Raw genomic sequence first — 18,177 nt, 5'->3', positions numbered from 1 at the left:
ATTCATGACGTATTTGTGACTTTGCATCAGCTCCAGCTAGTCTGTTGAGCATGAGCTCTCCGTTGTAATCAGTTTTCTTGAGTAATATAATCAGCCACATTTTATCGGAAAAAAAAAAGAACAAATACATCACATTACATGAGAAGCCCCAAATTTTTTGCTGCAATTTCTGTTGTACATGCACCCACATGCAAAAATTTGACACGCACGGTCAAAAGCCCCAAAATTTTTGTGCTTAAAGCATCAATCATACATCTGCACTGTCTCTGACATGTATAGAATAGGTCAATTTTGCCAAAATAGAGCAATTTCAGCAAAACCCCCAAATTTTTCCAAGTGCTAGGTGTCCAAATTGCATGGAATTAAACCCGCATGTACATAAAACGACCAAATGGCACACAAATTTTGCCCAAACAGCAAAAGCCCCAAATTGCATGGGGTCCAATGTGCATCAATGTCGAGAAATTGGGTAAATTTCAGCCAATTCTTGCATGTACATGAAAAGCCCCAAATATCGGAGGCAAAATGTCACAAATCCTTGCAATTTTTGAGACAAATATCATTGTTGTGTCTTGCTCGCATCAAATCTGGACAAATCCCCAAGTTTCTGGCATAGATACGCCCAAAATCATGAACTGTGCTTACACCCACGAACGACCACAAAGGAAAGGGGTAAAAACTGTTTTTTTTTTTTAGAAGAAAGAAAAACGTGACCCGGGGGGGGGTCTGTTGACGTGCCGTGCAGGTCGCCACGCTTCCGTCGGCGCCTACAGACCGTCGCCTATCGATTGTCGTCACCAGCTTGTTGCGTCGTCAGTCTCGTCTAACGCCTGCATCCCGTCGACTCGAGTCTGCCGTGTCCTTGTGCCACTAATGATGCTGCTCTGTCGCGCCCAGCTGTTGCTGTCGCTTGCTTGCGGGACGTCTACAGCCCGCGACGTGCAACTCCTGCTTGCTTGTGACACAGCTTGACGACTGTAAGCTCTTGCTCGTTTGTCACTCAACGTGATGATTGTTAATGACTCCGGAAAGCGTGCACGACTTGTGAGCTTTGATACTAGTTTGTTATGACAGAGTGCGAGGATCGAGACACGCAAAGGTTTCACATAGTAGAGAGATAGAGAGAGAGAGTGCAAAGTAGAGAGGAGAGTGAGCACGATGTTCTTGGGTACAACGACACGTGTACCTCTTTAGGTTTATATATATATATATATATATATATATGTATATATATATACATATATATATATATATATATGTATATATATATACACATATATATATATATGTATATATATATACATATATATATATATGTGTATATATATATACACATATATATATATATATGTATATATATATACATATATATATATATGTGTATATATATATACACATATATATATATATGTGTATATATATATACATATATATATATATATATATGTGTATATATATATACACATATATATATATATGTGTATATATATATACACATATATATATATATATATATATGTGTATATATATACATATATATATATATATGTATATATATATACATATATATACATATATATATATATATATATGTATATATATATACATATGTATATATATATACATATGTATATATATATACATATGTATATATATATACATATGTATATATATATATATATATGTATATATATATACACATATATATATATATGTATATATATATACATATATATATATATATACATATATATATATATATATATATATATATATATATATATACATGAAAGTACAAATGTGCTAAGGGTATGTTCACACCCTCGCACATGTAAAAGACACGATGGCCCTTTATTCCCAACACTTTGATGACTCAGATGGGGATTGCTATTCTCAACTAAGCGGAGGCATGATTATTATCACAAGTATGGGTGGAGGGAGGACTCTCCTATTTGTGCTTGTTTCATTTCTATCCATCTTTCAGAGAAGGCTTCATCCGATGTGAAGATGAATCCTTTGGTGCCCTCTATTCAGATACTCGTACTTCCTTCGCTGTAAAGAGGACCGGTTGGATAGCTCCAACTATTCCCAATGGTCTTGTAAGATGTAGTGTGTTTTGGACTCCTTTGATCTTTGGGAGCTTGATTTTGAACCTATCCCTCATCCTAGGGAGGATCCTATAGAAGGGACATCTATGAATTGCATAGCTTTATGGGATTGGCTCAATTCTAGGGCATGATCCTTCATCTTTATGAGTTCATCGTATTCTGTCCTTTCATGTTCGTAGGTTGGAGATTGCAGTGGAAGTGTGGAGTAAGCTTGTATCTCTTTATTAGCAGAAGACATTTGCCCACAAGATTTTCCTTAAGAAGAAGTTGTGGATGCTTAGTATTGATGACTTCTCTTCCATAAAGGAGCACATCACTAATATGGAGGACATGAAGGGCGAGCTCACCTCTCTTGGTTAGGTGATATCTTTTGAAGACATGGCTATAATCCTTTTGACTGAGCTGCCATTTCCTCAATTTGATGTCTCCTACACCAGCCTTATCACATCGGGGACCCTCGAGACACTTCTATGGGAGGAGTTATCACCGTTGGTCTTGGAGCAGGTTTGAGAGGAGGGAAGAAAAAGAAAGGAAGAAAAGGCAAAGAAGTAGGAAAGTTCTTCAAGCTTTGACTTAGACTCAGAAAAGCTGAAATGCCCACATTGTGGGAAGGGGAGACACATCCTGAGGAGAAATGCTAGAAGAAGCACTCTTACCTTCGTCCGGGAGCAGGAGCCTTCTTCTACCTCTACACCCGGTGTTACCCATGAGTCAATGTTCCTTCATGTCCATGCTTTGGAGGAGGAACCTTCTTTGGTGGCTGCCATGTCTTTTGAGCAATATTGGTTGGTGGATAGTGATGCTTCGAGTCATACAACTCCATGAGGTGATTTGTTACAGGATCTCCATCCATTAGAGGGTCTAGTCACTATTGGTGACATTATTTCGATGTCTATTAGTGGTGTTGGCCCTTTGCCATTATTACTTGACCACATGTTGTGCTCCCTTTTGGAAGCCCTCCATGTTCCAAACTTGGGCTTTCCCCTCCTCTCTCTTTATGGTCTTATGAGGCTTAGCACCCATGTGATTTTCACTAAGCATGCCATTGTTATTGACAATTCTTTTACAGGAGCTATCCTATTGACAGGTTGGTAGGAGAGAGGGCTTTATAGGCTCCATTCCCCTTCTATGATGTAGGGTTTTCTGAGGCAGTCTATTGCTACACCCATTCTTGCTTGTGTACCATCTATTCTACTAGTCCCTTCCCATCCCCCACCCTCTCCTTCATGTCAGAGTGAAGCAATGCGGAATTGAATGACCGTGACAAAGAGTGAACGGAGAGAGAGAGAGAGAGAGAGAGAGTGTGTGTGTGTGTGTGTGTGTGTGAAACATCAAAAATCTGGAGTGAATAATGATGTATAAGGATGCAAAATTATACACGGGTGTAGAGAGAATATTTGCGTATGTCTCCACCTTGAGGACCTCGATCTCTGTCAGCCTTGAGTGTTGTCTCCGTCACCTGCAGGCTGAAATTTGTCAGATACAAGTGACGAACTCTATTGGAAACTCAGCCTTAAAAAGGCTGAAAAGAATGCCTTGAAAAATCCCCAAAATAGGCAAGTCAGCTGCATTTAATGCAGCCAACTGCAGTCACAGATAGTCCGACTGCTGGGCAAAATTGCCACGTAGCAGGGAGCTGACTCTTAACACCCCCTCTCAGATCTTGGACAAGGTAGCAGATGTAGGGATCTGGAATGTCAATGAAGTAAAGCCTGGGGAAGTGCCTTCGTAAACAAATCTGCAAGATTGTCTTCAGTCTTATAGTACTCCACATCAATGGTTGCATCTAGAAGCTTCTCCTTGATGAAGTGATATTGGATCTCTATGTGCTTCGCCTGGGCATGGAATACGGGATTCTGTGCCAAGGAAATGCAACTCTCATTGTCGCACCCCAAGATAGTAGGACGAGTCTAGGGGCAACCAAGCTCCTCCAACCACCACCGAAGCCACACAACTTCACATGTGGTAGAAGACGGAGCTTGATACTCTGCCTCAGTCAAAGATAGGGCTATTGTGGGCTGCTTCTTGCTACTCCAAGAGATAGCACCAGCACCTAAGGTAAAACAATAACACGTAGTAGACCGCTTGTGATCTACATCGCCAACCCAATCTAAATTACTCCAACCGGCAAGAACAAGATCGGAAGCATCTACACCTGTTGGATAATGAATCCCTAGGTCCGAGGTCCCCCTTAGAAACCCTAGGACCCTTTGAGCAGCTTGCCAATGCACCTGTTGAGGTGCACTCATGAACCTAGCCAAGAGGCCTACAACAAAACATAGATCAACTCGTGTGTTGAGGAGCCAAATCAATGAGCCAATCAACTAACGGTAGCAAGTAGCATCCGCAAAAGGAGAATTGGCGTGTGAAGTAGCCTTCTAGTTTGGATCCATAGGAGAAGAAATGGACCAACAATCCTCCATCTCAAAAGTCACCAATAGCTCTTGTACATATCTTTGCTGAGAGATGAAAATCCCTCTCTGAGACTGATAAATCTCATGGCCCAAAAAGAAATGGAGAAGTCCTAAATCCATCATCTTGAACTTCTAGTGTAGGGCTGCATTCGTCTCTTCGACCTTTTGGATATGAGCACCTGCAATAATCAAGCCATCAACATACAAAACAAACAAAACACGACCACCCTCAGAAGTGTGCACATAAAGTTGCGGATCGGCCCTAGAGTGCTGATAGCCCAACTTGGCCTTAAGAAACGAATCATTTTCTCGTTCCAAGCACGCGAAGCCTACTTCAGGCCATGCAAGGCCTTCTTTAACTTGTAAACCTACCCATCTGAGGAACCAAAGCCAAGAGGCTGCTCTACATAGATCTCCTCCTACAAATCACCATTCAAGAAAGCCAACTTGACATCCAATTGAAAAACAGGTCATCTCCTATGACTAGCCAAAGCAAGAACAACACGAATAGTCGGCATGCAAGCTGTAGGGGCAAAAGTATCATGGAAGTCAACACCTGGGTGTTGTGCAATACCTTTAGCAACAAGGTGAGCCTTGTGCTTGTCCAAGGAGCCATCACTATGGTACTTGGTCTTGAAGACTCATTTGACATCAATCACCTTCTTATGAGAGGGACGAGGCACAAGGAACCAAGTGTCATTCCGCTCAATAGCCTCCAGCTCGGCTTCCATCGCTTTCCACCAATGATTAGATTGTAAAGCCTCCTTCATTGATGTAGGCTCTCTATCCTGTATAACACGAGACATCAAACAGTAGTTAGAGCAAACAAGCTCCCTAATATGTGCCTGGTGTCTCAGTGACCTCCGCGGTCCATCCTGCGGTTCCCACTCCTTAGGGACCTCCTGGATCCTTGAACCTCGGAGGGTGTCATGGGCCCAACGAGGAGGAGCCGGATCTCTCCTTGGCGCTCTCTATCCATTGAAGACTCGAGTACATCCACCGGTAGGATCTCCATTGGGGTGGCCGGTGGAAGAGAAGACTCGGAGTTTGAAAAAGAATCTCCATTAAGAGGCTTGGCTCCAAAGGAACTGTCTCGAGAGTCCAACTCTCCCATGGATCTCCAAGTACGGGGTGTTCCTCACCCCCCTCTGTGGCCGGAACTTTCACGAACCGCACATCTCGGCTCGTGTAGACATCTTGCTTTACGGGATCATACGAGTGATAACCTTGGAACTAGGAGCTGTAGCCAACAAAGACTTGTCGTCGGGAAGCCGCCTCAAACTTGTCATGTTGCGTCTTCGGGATGTGCACATAGGCGTCACATCCAAAGATCCTGAAATAAGAGATCAGGCTTAGTCCCAAAGTAAGCCTCAAAAGGTGTGATCTTGTCAACAGCCGAAGTGGGAGATCGATTTAGGATGTGGACTGCCGTAGCCACTGACTCAGCCCATAAAAACTGAATTGTCTATTGGTGCTCCATTATGGTGCACGCCATCTCAATCACACTTCGGTTCTTCCACTCCAAAATGCCATTCTCTTGAGGAGTGTTGGTATTAGCAAACTCCTAGTGAATGCCCCTATCTGCAAAAAAACGAGCAAACTCATTGGAAACAAATTCACCACCCTTGTCTGATGGCAAGGTCTTCAATCTCCAGCTAGAGTGATTCTCCTTGAAGAGAAGCCAATCCTTGAAGTGGGAGAAAGCCTTCGACTTCAGCGTCAAGAAGTAGGCCCATGTCATCTTGCTGTAGTCATCTACAATCAACATGAAGTACAAGCTCCCCTTCAAGGACTCATTCCTCATCGGGCCACAAAGATCTGTAGATATAAGCTCCATAGGTGAAGTAGACCGCCTCGAAGCTTTGTTGGGAATCTCATTCATATGCTGCTTTCCACGAATGCAGGAGACACATGGCTGCTGGCTCACCACGATGTTCGACAAACCTCGAACAAGCGATCCTCGCGACGCCTTTCCGAAGATACTCATAGTTCAGATGGCCAACAACCGAGCACGCCATAGCTTGGACTGTGTCTGAGAGGTAAGAAAAAGAGAGGTGAGAGCGGAAGAGGACTTCAATTTGTAGATGCCATTCTTCTCATACCCTGAAGAGAGAACCTTCCTCGATCCACGATCAAGAACACGAACATCATCACTGTCAAACTCCACCAAGAGACCAAGAGAACAAATCTTATGTTTCGAGAGTAAATGATACCCTAAACCTAGCACATGCAACACCTTGGAAGTGTGGGTACCACCACGTCCATATGGAATTAGCCACATCTCACCCCGTGCAGCAATAGATATAGAAGAGCTATCTCCGATGAGAATCTACCCACGTGAGGATCACAAATGGGCAACGCCTACTGTTGAAGGAGTCATGTGCCGTGAGACACCACTATCCACGATCCACTCTTTAGCTTGGGGAGTTGTCATCGCAGCATCAAAATTGTTTGGTGTAGGGTCCTCAATGACCGCTAAGTGTACAAAAGCAGTTGATGAGGGTGCAGCCACCGCTCTAGAATCCTTTGTGTCCTTTTCTTGGTATCCTTGTCCTTGTCAGGGCAATCCTTCTTCCAATGGCCGGTCTTACCACAAATATGCCATGCCGATTCTTTCTCTTTGTCCTTCTTGGATTTGTTGTCTTCCTCCTTTTGGTCCTTTCCCTTCTTTTGAGAGGCTGACCAACCAATGCCTCTGTTTTGAAAGCATTTTGTTCCTTCAATTGTTCCTCTTGGTCCAAGACCATAGGAACCAACTCTTCCCATCGAAGAGTCAACTCCCACTCCTTGATGCAATAAGAGCGGAATAAAAAGTATCGAATCGTGGCGGTAGCTAGGACAATAAAGTGATCGCCATGTCTTCGAAGGAAATGGACTTTCCCACATTTTGAACCTGCATTTGAAGCTGTCAAAGCTTGTTGATGTGTTCTTGAAGTCAAGAAGACTTATTCACAAACAAGGTCCGCATCTGCACCTCCAAAGAAATCCTCTTCATAAGGATCATCAGGTTGTACATCTGGTCAAGTTTCAACCTTATCTCCCGAGCCACCAACAAGTGCTCGATATGGATCATCACGGTTGTTGTACAAGACAGAAAGAGAAAATAACGAATCCTGGCATTCAGTTTGTCCCAATGAGATTGAGCTTTGGTCAACTCCACATGAGCATTGGAAACGAGTTTGGACTCCTCTCTCACCAAGGGCCGGTTGATCTCCTCCATTATAAGTTCCGCCAAATCATAAGACTCCAAATACGGTAATTGTCACCATCAAGCTTTTTATCTGATGGAATAGCCGGTAGGAGAGGCACCTTCCGGTCCATGATCGCTTGGAATTCCATGTAAGTCTCTGTAGACATCTTTACCTACAATGCTTGCACAAATGCAAAAGATGTTGGAAGCGATAGGGACGCAACTCGAGCAGGAGTGAACGAGTGAGTGTGATGGCTTGAGAGAGTGAGTAGAGTGGAAGCACGAGACGATAAGAGTGTATCAACACAAAGAATAAAATGTATTTATACTTAGGGCACGTAAAGGGTGCGTTCACATGTACAATGTGTATGTACTATACATGGAGGTTACCGTGCCTTTATATCCCAACAACCTCCTACTTAAAGATCCAATATGAACCTCTAGCTAACCAACTCCCACTAGTCGAATGCAATGCTCGTGCTGAGCTTTGCCTAGACTTTTAGTGAGAACATCTATAGGGGTTATCTTGTGTTTTAATCTTGGTCAATGTGATTTGACCATCTTCTAGAATCTATCTGATGAAGTGATATCGAACATCTATATGCTTCGTGCGTGAATGATACATGGCATTCTTAGCCGAATACACAACACTCTGGCTATCATATCCCAAAACTGCAGTACCCATAGACATGCCGAGATCATCTGCAAGTCTGCTCAACCATATAGCTTCCTTAGAAGCTTCAGTAGCTGATATATATTCAACTTTAGTGGTACTTAATGCAACAATGTTCTGCAACCTGGAACACCAAGAAACAGCCCCACCAACAACTATAAAGACATACTCGCTGGTGGACCTACAAGTGTCCAAGTCACCTGCCATGTGTTGGGTGTAAAGGTCCTTTATGCGCTCTCCCGTGTATACTGTAACGCGGGCAGCAGGTCCCATACGCCTAGGCCTTGCGGCAAATAAGCGGTCACTTTTTTGGCCACTTTTAGTCCCCCTAACTTGTTTTTTTCTTTTCTTTCTTTTCTTTTCTTACCTTTCTTTTCTTCTTTTCTTTCTTGAACCTTCTCTATTCTTCTTTTCTTTCTTTCTTATCTTTCTTTTCATTCTCTCTATCTTTTCTTTCTCTCACAAAGACTCAAGAGAAAAGATTAAAGATTAAAGTTTTAAACTAACAAATTCACTCCCCTCCCCCACCATCTCATTCATCCTTTCAAGTTCTCCCTTTAAAATTATATGTATTTTTTCCTTCATCGAACGTAAGATCGGCCAGGCCAAGATTTATTAGTCCGATTAGTATCGTACTAGCATCGGACTGTACTAATCAGACGTGAGAACCTTGGGCACTGTTGATGTGGCAGGGAGCTGACTCTTAACACTTCGGTGGTCCTCTTGTACCCCCCATCCTTTTGACAGGGGGTGTTAGCAGTCATGATTTTCATGTTCAGCATTCCTTTTTGTGCAGGTACTTCAATTGTAGGCTTCTTGTGTGGATTTCTAGGTCAGTTTTTGCTTTTCCTAGTTTGCCTCCACCTACCAGACATTGTCCTTGTGATCTGCGATTTTTCTATGGCCTCCTAGTGTTTTTCGGCATTTTTCTAGGGTGACCAGCATTAAATGTTGGTCAGCATTTATCGCACCTACAGTGCAAGTCGGCCAAATTTGGGCTTTTATGGCTATTTATAGCTATTTGTAGCTAGCCCTCCACTTGGTAGTTATTCATCCTCTTTGGTATTTTGTCCTCCTTGGTAGGTACATGCTTTAATACTTTGTCTCCTTCGTGCTTGGTGTTGCCATAGTCATCAGCTTGATCTAGTGCCCTCACTGATGCTGTGGACTGATGGATAGTTTTCTGAGTTGAGTGAATGCGCAGAGAGTTGAGAGTAGTAGAGAGGAAGAGTGAGCACGACACTTGATGTTCGGTACAAAGTCTAGTGTACCACTTTTAGGTTTTGAATATATATAAAGTACAACAAGTGAAGGGTGCGTTTATATCCGAACACGGTAAAAGGCACGGTGAGCCTTTATTCCCAACAATCTTCCACCTAAAGGCAATGTGCTTGAAGGTAGAGAAAAGAATCAGCTAAGTCTATGTATGTACAAAGCTGAAAGACACATATACTATCCAACCCCCATCATCTGGCGGCAATGAGCAAACTGCTTGGTTGGAAGATTCTTCGTAAGGTCTACAGGGTTATCATCTGTATGTACCTTGACAAGTTCAATGCCTTTGTTGTCAATTACATCCCTGATAAAGCGATACTTTACTTGTATGTGCTTTGTCTTTGCGTGAAAGATAGGATTCCATACTAGCATGATAGCACTCTGACTGTCACAATGGAGGATAGTAACCTTTGTAATCCCAAGCTCTCACCAAATGTGAAAGCTATAAAGCCTCTTTGCATGCCTCCTTGGCAGCCACATATTTTGCTTTTGTAGTAGACAATGCAATACACTTTTGCAGCGTAGATATTCAAGAGACTACTCTTCCAGTGAACATGAATACATATCTTAAAGTAGACTTCTTGTAGTCAGGATGATCAGCATAGTCTACATCCGTGAAACTGACAATAGGCAACTTCTGCTTACCAATGTAGATACACAAATCCTTTGTGTCCTTAAGGTATCTCATGATACCCTTCACTGCTTTCCCAATGCTTTTTCCTAGGATATGCCATGTATTTGCTAACCACTCCCACCGCAAATGCAATGTCAGGACGTGTAGCAACCATAGCATACATCAAGCTATTAACAGTTGAATCATAGGGTATCTTGGCCATTTCAGCCTTTTTATCATTTGATGTAGGGCTATCATTTACACTAAGTTTTACGTATGGAGGCAGTGGTACACTAATAGCTTTCGCTCCCTCCATATTGAAACGCTGAAGAACTTTCGTAATATACTTCTGGTGTGATAGATAAAGAAGACCCTTTGATTTGTCTTTGAGTATACGCATGCCAAGAATGCGATTTGCCTCACCAAGATCTTTCATATCACAGCTATTGTGTAGACTTTGCTTCAATGAGTCCAAGGCATGAATATCCTTGCCTGCAATTAATATGCCATCCACATACAAAACCAAGAGAATAAGGTTGCTTGCCTTCTTGGTGTATAAGCAGCGATCAACTTGAGAACGATGAAATCCCTGAGATTGCATGAATGTATCAAATTTGTGATGCCATTCTCATGGTGCTTGCTTCAGCCCATATAGACTCTTGTGGAGTTTACACACCATGTGCTCTTTTCGCTTTGCAACAAAACCGTCAGGCTGCTGCATATAGATCTCCTCATACAGATCACCATGTAAAAAGGAGTTTTTTACATTCATCTATATGAGTTCCATGTCCTCAGATGCAACCAGGCCCAAGGTGGTTCACAAAGTAGTCATTTTGACTATAGGAGAAAAAATTTCATCAAAATCAATTCTATGTTTTTGCTTGTACCCTTTAGCAACCAAGCGTGCCTTGTACTTTGGCAAAGAACCAGAAGTGACTTTCATTTTGTATACCCATTTGCAATGTAGCACTTTTTGTCCTTTTGATAAATGTATCAAATTCCAAGTGCAATTCTTCATTAAAGATTCCATCTTTGATAGCATTGCTTTTTGCCATTTTTTACTATCTTGTCTATCCATTGCTTCTTGGAAGCATGATGGTTTACCACAATTTGTTAACATAACATAATGAGCCACATAGTTTATACTAGGAACAAATCTATTTGGCTGTTTTTGCACTCTGGTTGACTGATAGACCTAGTGGTCAAAATTTGCTGGCTGTTCAGCCTGCAAATCTGCATTAACAGCTTGCTGTTGTGCTGGTTCAGCATGCTGTATAGTTGGTTTAGGTTGTTCCAAGTGCACATGTTCTTGCTGAATTTGTGGGACATCATGGGCAAGATCTTGCTAATCATTTTCAGCATCATTCCTTGCATTTTTAGGGACATTTACAGCAGGTATTTGTTGTTGTCTAGTGGGCATTCTTTGCTGTCCTATTGGTACATCCTCTCGAAATACAACCTTTTGACCTCCTCTGTTCTTTCGGGCTGTTTGTGCATGGGATTTTTCGAGAAGATGACATCATTGTTGCATACTACTTTTCTTTTCTTGGGATTCCATAATTGATACCCCATCTCACCTTCATCACCATATCCTAGGAAAATACATTTACAAGACTTTGGCTCAAGTTTGCTGCGTTCTTTTTTGTATATGTGCACAAATGTCTTGTAGCCAAACACTTTCAAGTGAACATACGAAGGCGGCTTGCCCGACCATGCTTCTTGAGGGACTCTCCCTTTGCTCCCTTCCCCTGATATCCCATCTCACCTTTATCACCATATCCTAGAAAAATACATTTATAAGACTTTGGCTCAAGTTTGTTGCGTTCTTTCTTGCATATGTGCACAAATGTCTTGTAGCCAAACACTTTCAAGTGAGCATATGAAGGTGGCTTGCCCGACCACGCTTCTTGAGGGACTCTCTCCTTGCCTTCTTTTCCCCCCTTACCCCCCCCCCCCGCCTTCCTCTTTCCAAAGGCCTGTTTGGTGATCAATTAATGAAGTGTACGGTTGTCATAACCAGCTCTGTTCAAAAACCATGGGGTAAAGCAACATGTGATAGCATTGTATGAACCTTGTCTTAAATGGTCCTATTCATACGCTTTGCAATACCATTTTGGGGTGGATTATGAGGGGTAGTAAACTCCCTTTTAATCTTTTTGCTGTCACAAAAGTCTTGAAAGGCTTTGAACATATATTCCCCACCATTGTCGAAGCGAAGGCATTTTAATATCTTGTTGATCCGATTTTTAGCATGTGCGAGAAATTTTTTAAATTTATCCAAGGCCTTGTCTTTGCGATAGATTGGATAAACCCATGCTTTGCGTGTGGCATCATCAACAAAGATAATGAAATACTTATTTTCTCCTAAAGATAATCCTGGCATTTGACTTATATCTGAATGTACCAACTCTAAGGGTGAAGACTTTAGAGAAAGAGATTTTTTGTGTGATATTTGAGCATGTTTACCATAAATACAATGATCACACTGTTCAAAATTACCATACCTCAAAGATGGTAAATAACCCAAATGAGAGAGTACTTTCATTCCTGATTGACTCATGTGTCCCAACCGACTATGCCACAAAGAAACACTTGGCTGCTCGGTTATGGCGACAACATGGTCACGCACACCAGATACATGCAAAGGATACAATGTATCACTTTTGGACCCCTTGGCAACAATGTGGGAGTCCTTACAAATTTTCCATTTGCTATCCCTAAAGGTGGTGTGATAGCCTTCATCATCTAGTTGCCCTGTGCTTATCAAGCTCTTCTTGAGATGAGGTTCATGTCTCACATTATGCAAAATAAACATGGAGCCATGCTGAAATTCTTGTTTCACACTGCCAATGCTTGCAATTTTACATGCATAGTTATCCCCCAAGTGGACAACACCACGTACACCAACATTGTAGTCAGAGATTTACTCATGATGTGGTGTGACATGAAAGGACACACTTGAATCAAGTATCCAAGTGTGCATATCATTCTCAGAATTTGCAATCAATGCTTGTGCATCCAAAGAAGAAGCAAGAAGTACATCACCATCATTGTCATTATCATGAGTGACTACATTAACCTCTTCTATTTTCACATTGCTCTTTTTGGCAGGCTGGTTGTCCTTATTTTCAGCTTTGTTGGCATCATTGTTTTTGTTTTTATCATTCTCTTTCTTCAATTGAAAGCAATCTCGCTTGTAATGCCCTTTTTTGCCACAATGATGGCACTCCACATTTTTTCCACGATATTTGCTGCGTGCTTTTTTTTTAGAACTACTCTTATACTGAAATCTGCCTCTACATCAGAGTATAACAATTGAGTATTCAAATTACTCAAAGCTGTCCTGAAAGTATCCCAACTTTCAGTTAGAGTACATAGCAAGAAAGTAGCTTTGAATTCTTCATTAATATGGAAATCCAAAGCAATCAGCTGACCGAAAATTGAGTTAAACTCATTGAAATGTACGGACATGGCTGTACCTTCTTTCATGCCAAAGTCCATCTATTTTTTCAGTCAGTAAACCTTGCTAGTTGCACTTTTCTGAGCATACAATTCTTCAAGCCTTTGCCACATTGCATATGCTGAATGCAACTTCCCAATGTTAAAGAGCAAGTTGTTTGATACTGAGAGCTCAATTGTAGAACAAGCAAGCTCGTCCAAGTCATCCCACTCGTCTTGTTCCATGTTTGTTGGTTTGATTCCCTTTGTTTTGATGGGCTTTGAATGTTTCTTCTGCACCAAGATGTTGTAGCATTGTTTTTGCCAAATTGCAAAATTATGTGCACCCTCAAGCTTCTTAATGTGCAAAAGATTACTGCTATCACTGTTTCCAACCATAATTTGTAGTCCCAAATTGACTAACTAGTTACAAAGGCAAGCCCAAATGTGACACAAGTGGCCACAGTACACAAGAGTACCATCTAGAAATGAAAATCCCAAGATTGCAGAAATTGCAGATTTGCAAATAGATTTTCAGAATTAAAATTTGTCTTTTGCTGCACTCCTCAAGCAATTTTTGACACATTTAGAGACCAAGCCACCAGTTACATGTGAAATCCCCAAAATTTTACTGCAATTTCTGCTCCAAAGGCATTCCCGAGCAGAAATTTGACAATTTGGATCAAAAGCCCCAAAATTCTAGAGGATAATCCGTTCAGATTGCATCAACACACGTACCCAAGTGCATATACTAGGCAATTCTTGCACAAATTGATGAAATTTTGCAAAAGCCCCAAATTTCTTGGGTGTGATGTGCACAAATTTCAGTGAAATTGAAGAAATTTCACTAAAATGTGAAAAGCCCCGAATTTCACGGGCAAATGTGCACTGATTTTGCAATTTCTGAGTCAGATTGTCCACTTTTGCATTAAAGTCCCCAAATATGGGAAAAGCCCCAATTTACTTGGGCAAAATTTGACTTTGTGCCTTTGTGTATGGATGCCCGGTAAAGCAACTGTAGAAATTAAAGGTTTTTTTTTTTTTTAATGACTGTCAAGTCAGATTTGTGACCCATCTGGTCATGGGTGACTTGTCGAACAGGTCACCGCCTGTCCACGTGAGTCGTGAAGTGATACGTACATATAAGTTAAGGTCATTAAGGATAAAATAGTATCCATGAGTTTGAAGGAACTTATCCATCCTCTAGAACCAAGATTGCAATACTTGCTTCAATCCATAAAGAACTTTCCGCAAGCATAAGACCTTATCTTTCCGACCAACAGAAGAAAACCCAAGTGGTTGCTTCACAAATTTCCTCCTTCGGATAGCCATTCAAAAATGTCCTTTTGACATCCATTTAACAAATTGACCAACCGTGGTGAGCAACTAGTGCACCAACAAATGGAATGATATTGACCATGTAGTAGAAACAAAGGTCTCTTCATAATCAATGCTTTCATAGCCATCTCCTATTTATAAGCCCTACAATAACTATATAAGTAACATATGCTCAAGTTAATTGACTATTTATTGCACTCCATATTTTCAAACCATCCACTTTATTTTTGGGCCTTAAGCATTTATCATATTAGTCAAGGATCAATAAGTCATAAATGCAATTATTATAACATTTTGTTAATTAGGGAACTATCCACTCAATCCATTTTGCTTCTCGATCTTCCAAAGTTCTTCAATCCCGACATCTCTTTTAGGTACACATTGTATCACTTGCAACATCTCTATTAGGTTAAACTAAGGAATGGTCAAAAGCAAAGGATCATAGCATTTAAAATTTAGCCTTGTTTGGTTACTTTCACCTTTTATTTGATGAATTTATGACAGGGACTTTTGCTTTTGCAAGCATGTTGTTGATACCACATTAGACCATTGCAAAGTTTGCGTTGTTTGTGATTATAACGGATTGCTTTAGTTGATACATCATCAAGAGATACAAATTCTACAATGTATAGAATGAGAGCTAAGTGTACAATCATCGATGCAAAAATGCATGTTGTATTGGTCATGGCCAAATGGAAACAGGAACGAAACAATAGATATCTCGAGGGTGATGTCCTTGTAGTTTTAAGACTGGCTTGGCAAGCCATTGTGCCCAAAGATAGTCATCCAAATCTCCAATAGATTGGAGTGTTCAAGCTGGATAAGGAGAACCGGCAACTGTCTCCAAGGTCATTTTCGTACCTTTGCTTTGCTCATGAGATGGAATGGCGAGTATTCGTCATGCCCATGAATGATCTTTCCAATAGCCTCTTCAAGTAGAACACGCATTCCAAGCCATTTGTGACTCCACTCTTCCATTGTCTTATAACCTCTTTAGAATTAGATTGGCATGAAATTTGTAAGTGAGTACATTTGGATGCAACTAAGTGCTTGACTATACTAGTCACTTGCCTATTGCTTGTCCAACAAATTAGTGGATTGTCAAGCAAGTACCTCTATTCAAGTGTGCCATGCGCAATAGCATTTGGCATGTTCACACTAATAGACACATCGTTCAGACAAAGCAATCTTATGTGAATATACAAAATGCTTCGAATATAATCAAACATTTAAATGAGGACGTATGTTGCACAAGCACCTTCATTGATGCATAACTTCCATGCACTCCATCTAGTCTAGGCAATGGACCTCTTATACAATGTCAAGAAAGAACACTGAAGTTAGAGCCACATGAAAGAAGTACTCCTTCTGTGAATACCCTTGACATTTGTAAGATAAGCCTCACATTGCACATTTTGGGTAAATCTCAAGATTGTGGACTAGTTTCTGGCCGCGAACTAAAATCTACTGTACACATGTTTATGGTACTACAGGCATCAAATAGTCTTAGACACTTTGAAGCCAAGACAGTAGATCATCATATTATCACATTAACCATGTATAGTATATAGAACTACTTCACATAGAAAAACTGTAACTTGCAAAAACGTCTTGAGCAAGCTCATACACATTACAAGTAAGACATACATTGCAGCCAATGAGCTAGGTATGTGTGCTACTTAAAAAGCTTAGAGATCAAGCCTTTGGCTGCTAAAACCAACCTCAGTTGGAAGATATTCCTCCCACTTGCTTTGTTTTTGTGCCTGCAGATTGTTGATGTTGAAGACTTTGTTTTCGCGCAAGGGTGATAAGGTGGAATCACCATAGGCAATGCCAGGGCCAACAAATTCAAAATCTTCCGATTCAGGGGATGCAAAATCAGCAACTGCGTCAGCGAGGGCGCTCTCCTTTCTGCTATGATGAGAGAGATTGAAATCCTGCACAAATTTTCTTATGTCTTTGGCAGCTCCAGAGGAGGCATAGACCTTGCGGACCGACTGCTTCTCGTTGCACAGGCTGCAGCTCCACTTGTTACTGGACTTCTTCTCCTGCTTAACCTGCGCGCATGGTTCCCAAACGGCTTGAAGTTTTACCACAATAATCCAAAGAACCATAGGCGAACTCGACAACAGGAACGATATGAAAAGACCTGCATCATTTGGCATCTGTAGCATTGCAGTGCAAGAAATTGGGGCATCCTCTCTCTCTCTCTCTCTCTCTCTCTCTCTCTCGTATTCAAAACTGTCGCCATGGCGCTCTTTTTGATCTGCCTTAGTCATACAAATCATGGAATTGTCCTGCGCAAGTCACGAGAGCGGCCATTGACTAGCGTATGTCCAATAACTCTGAACTTTAATCACACACAAGAAACCTCGTCCAATAACCCAAACAACTCTAAAAATGGAGGTCCTTGGGTTTACTCTATCCACTCCATAGACATCAAAGTCTATTGAGCATCATATTGTCTCTCTCTCTATTTATTATGGTTTCTCTCTCCTTTGCATAGCACATCAGGCTCTAAGTCCACTATCGACTCTACCCACATGTGGCTACTATTATCCATGTTCAATTGCATTCTCAGCTCAAGTCATGAACTTCAGGTGGCATGGCTCTAAAGCTGTACTGCATTGTCGCAACACATAGGGTTGAAGGTCACCATAGGGGTTTGGCAAGAAAACTGAGCAAGATAGATGGGGATGTGATTTCAAGGGATGTGTAGTTACAAGTGAGTGTTTGAGGGTTCAAGAGGATCATTCACAATCTTCAGTTCTCCATGTACTTTGGCTTATCTTGGAAATATAGATTTATACATAAGATGGTTGAATAAATGGGTTAAAAGCTTGAAACTTATGCTCACAAAGATGGATGAATTGCAAACAGGAGCTAAACTTCAATCGATACAAGATGAGTCTTGCCCTTCCTTGCCTATGAATACAACTGCTTATTTCAACCTAGGCATGAAGAAGAACTACAAGATACATTCTCTTTTCAACTGTTTAGTACAATGAAGATAGAAGATCAAGAAAAAGACTGCCTATATCAGCCTTTGAATGATTCAAGGTTATAGGACTAGCAACATTATTGTTGGGTTATCATGAAAAGATCATGAGTTTCACGACTTAAGTCAA

At 41.2% G+C, this 18,177-nt stretch overlaps 1 protein-coding gene across 1 annotated transcript in view; it reads right to left on the bottom strand.

Moving 5' to 3' along the window:
- Nucleotides 1-17,419, bottom strand: part of LOC148017283 (uncharacterized) — a 61,997-nt gene extending 44,578 nt beyond the window's left edge. Inside the window, exons 1-2 of the mRNA XM_087662780.1 lie at nt 17,199-17,419; nt 16,771-17,106 (exon numbers count right to left, since the gene is read on the bottom strand). Coding sequence (XP_087518906.1) covers nt 16,771-17,106; nt 17,199-17,300 — 438 coding nt within the window. The 5' untranslated portion in view covers nt 17,301-17,419. The remainder of the gene's footprint in view (nt 1-16,770; nt 17,107-17,198) is intronic.
- Nucleotides 17,420-18,177: the final 758 nt, after the last annotated feature.

This window comes from Lygodium microphyllum, chromosome 22 (assembly GCF_053477565.2).
Source record: "Lygodium microphyllum isolate KBCC chromosome 22, Lygodium_microphyllum_v1.1.10, whole genome shotgun sequence".
NCBI classification, from domain to species: Eukaryota; Viridiplantae; Streptophyta; class Polypodiopsida; order Schizaeales; family Lygodiaceae; genus Lygodium; species Lygodium microphyllum.
The sequence above is the reverse complement of the archived record's forward strand: the minus strand, read 5'-3'. Positions and strand labels throughout refer to the sequence as shown.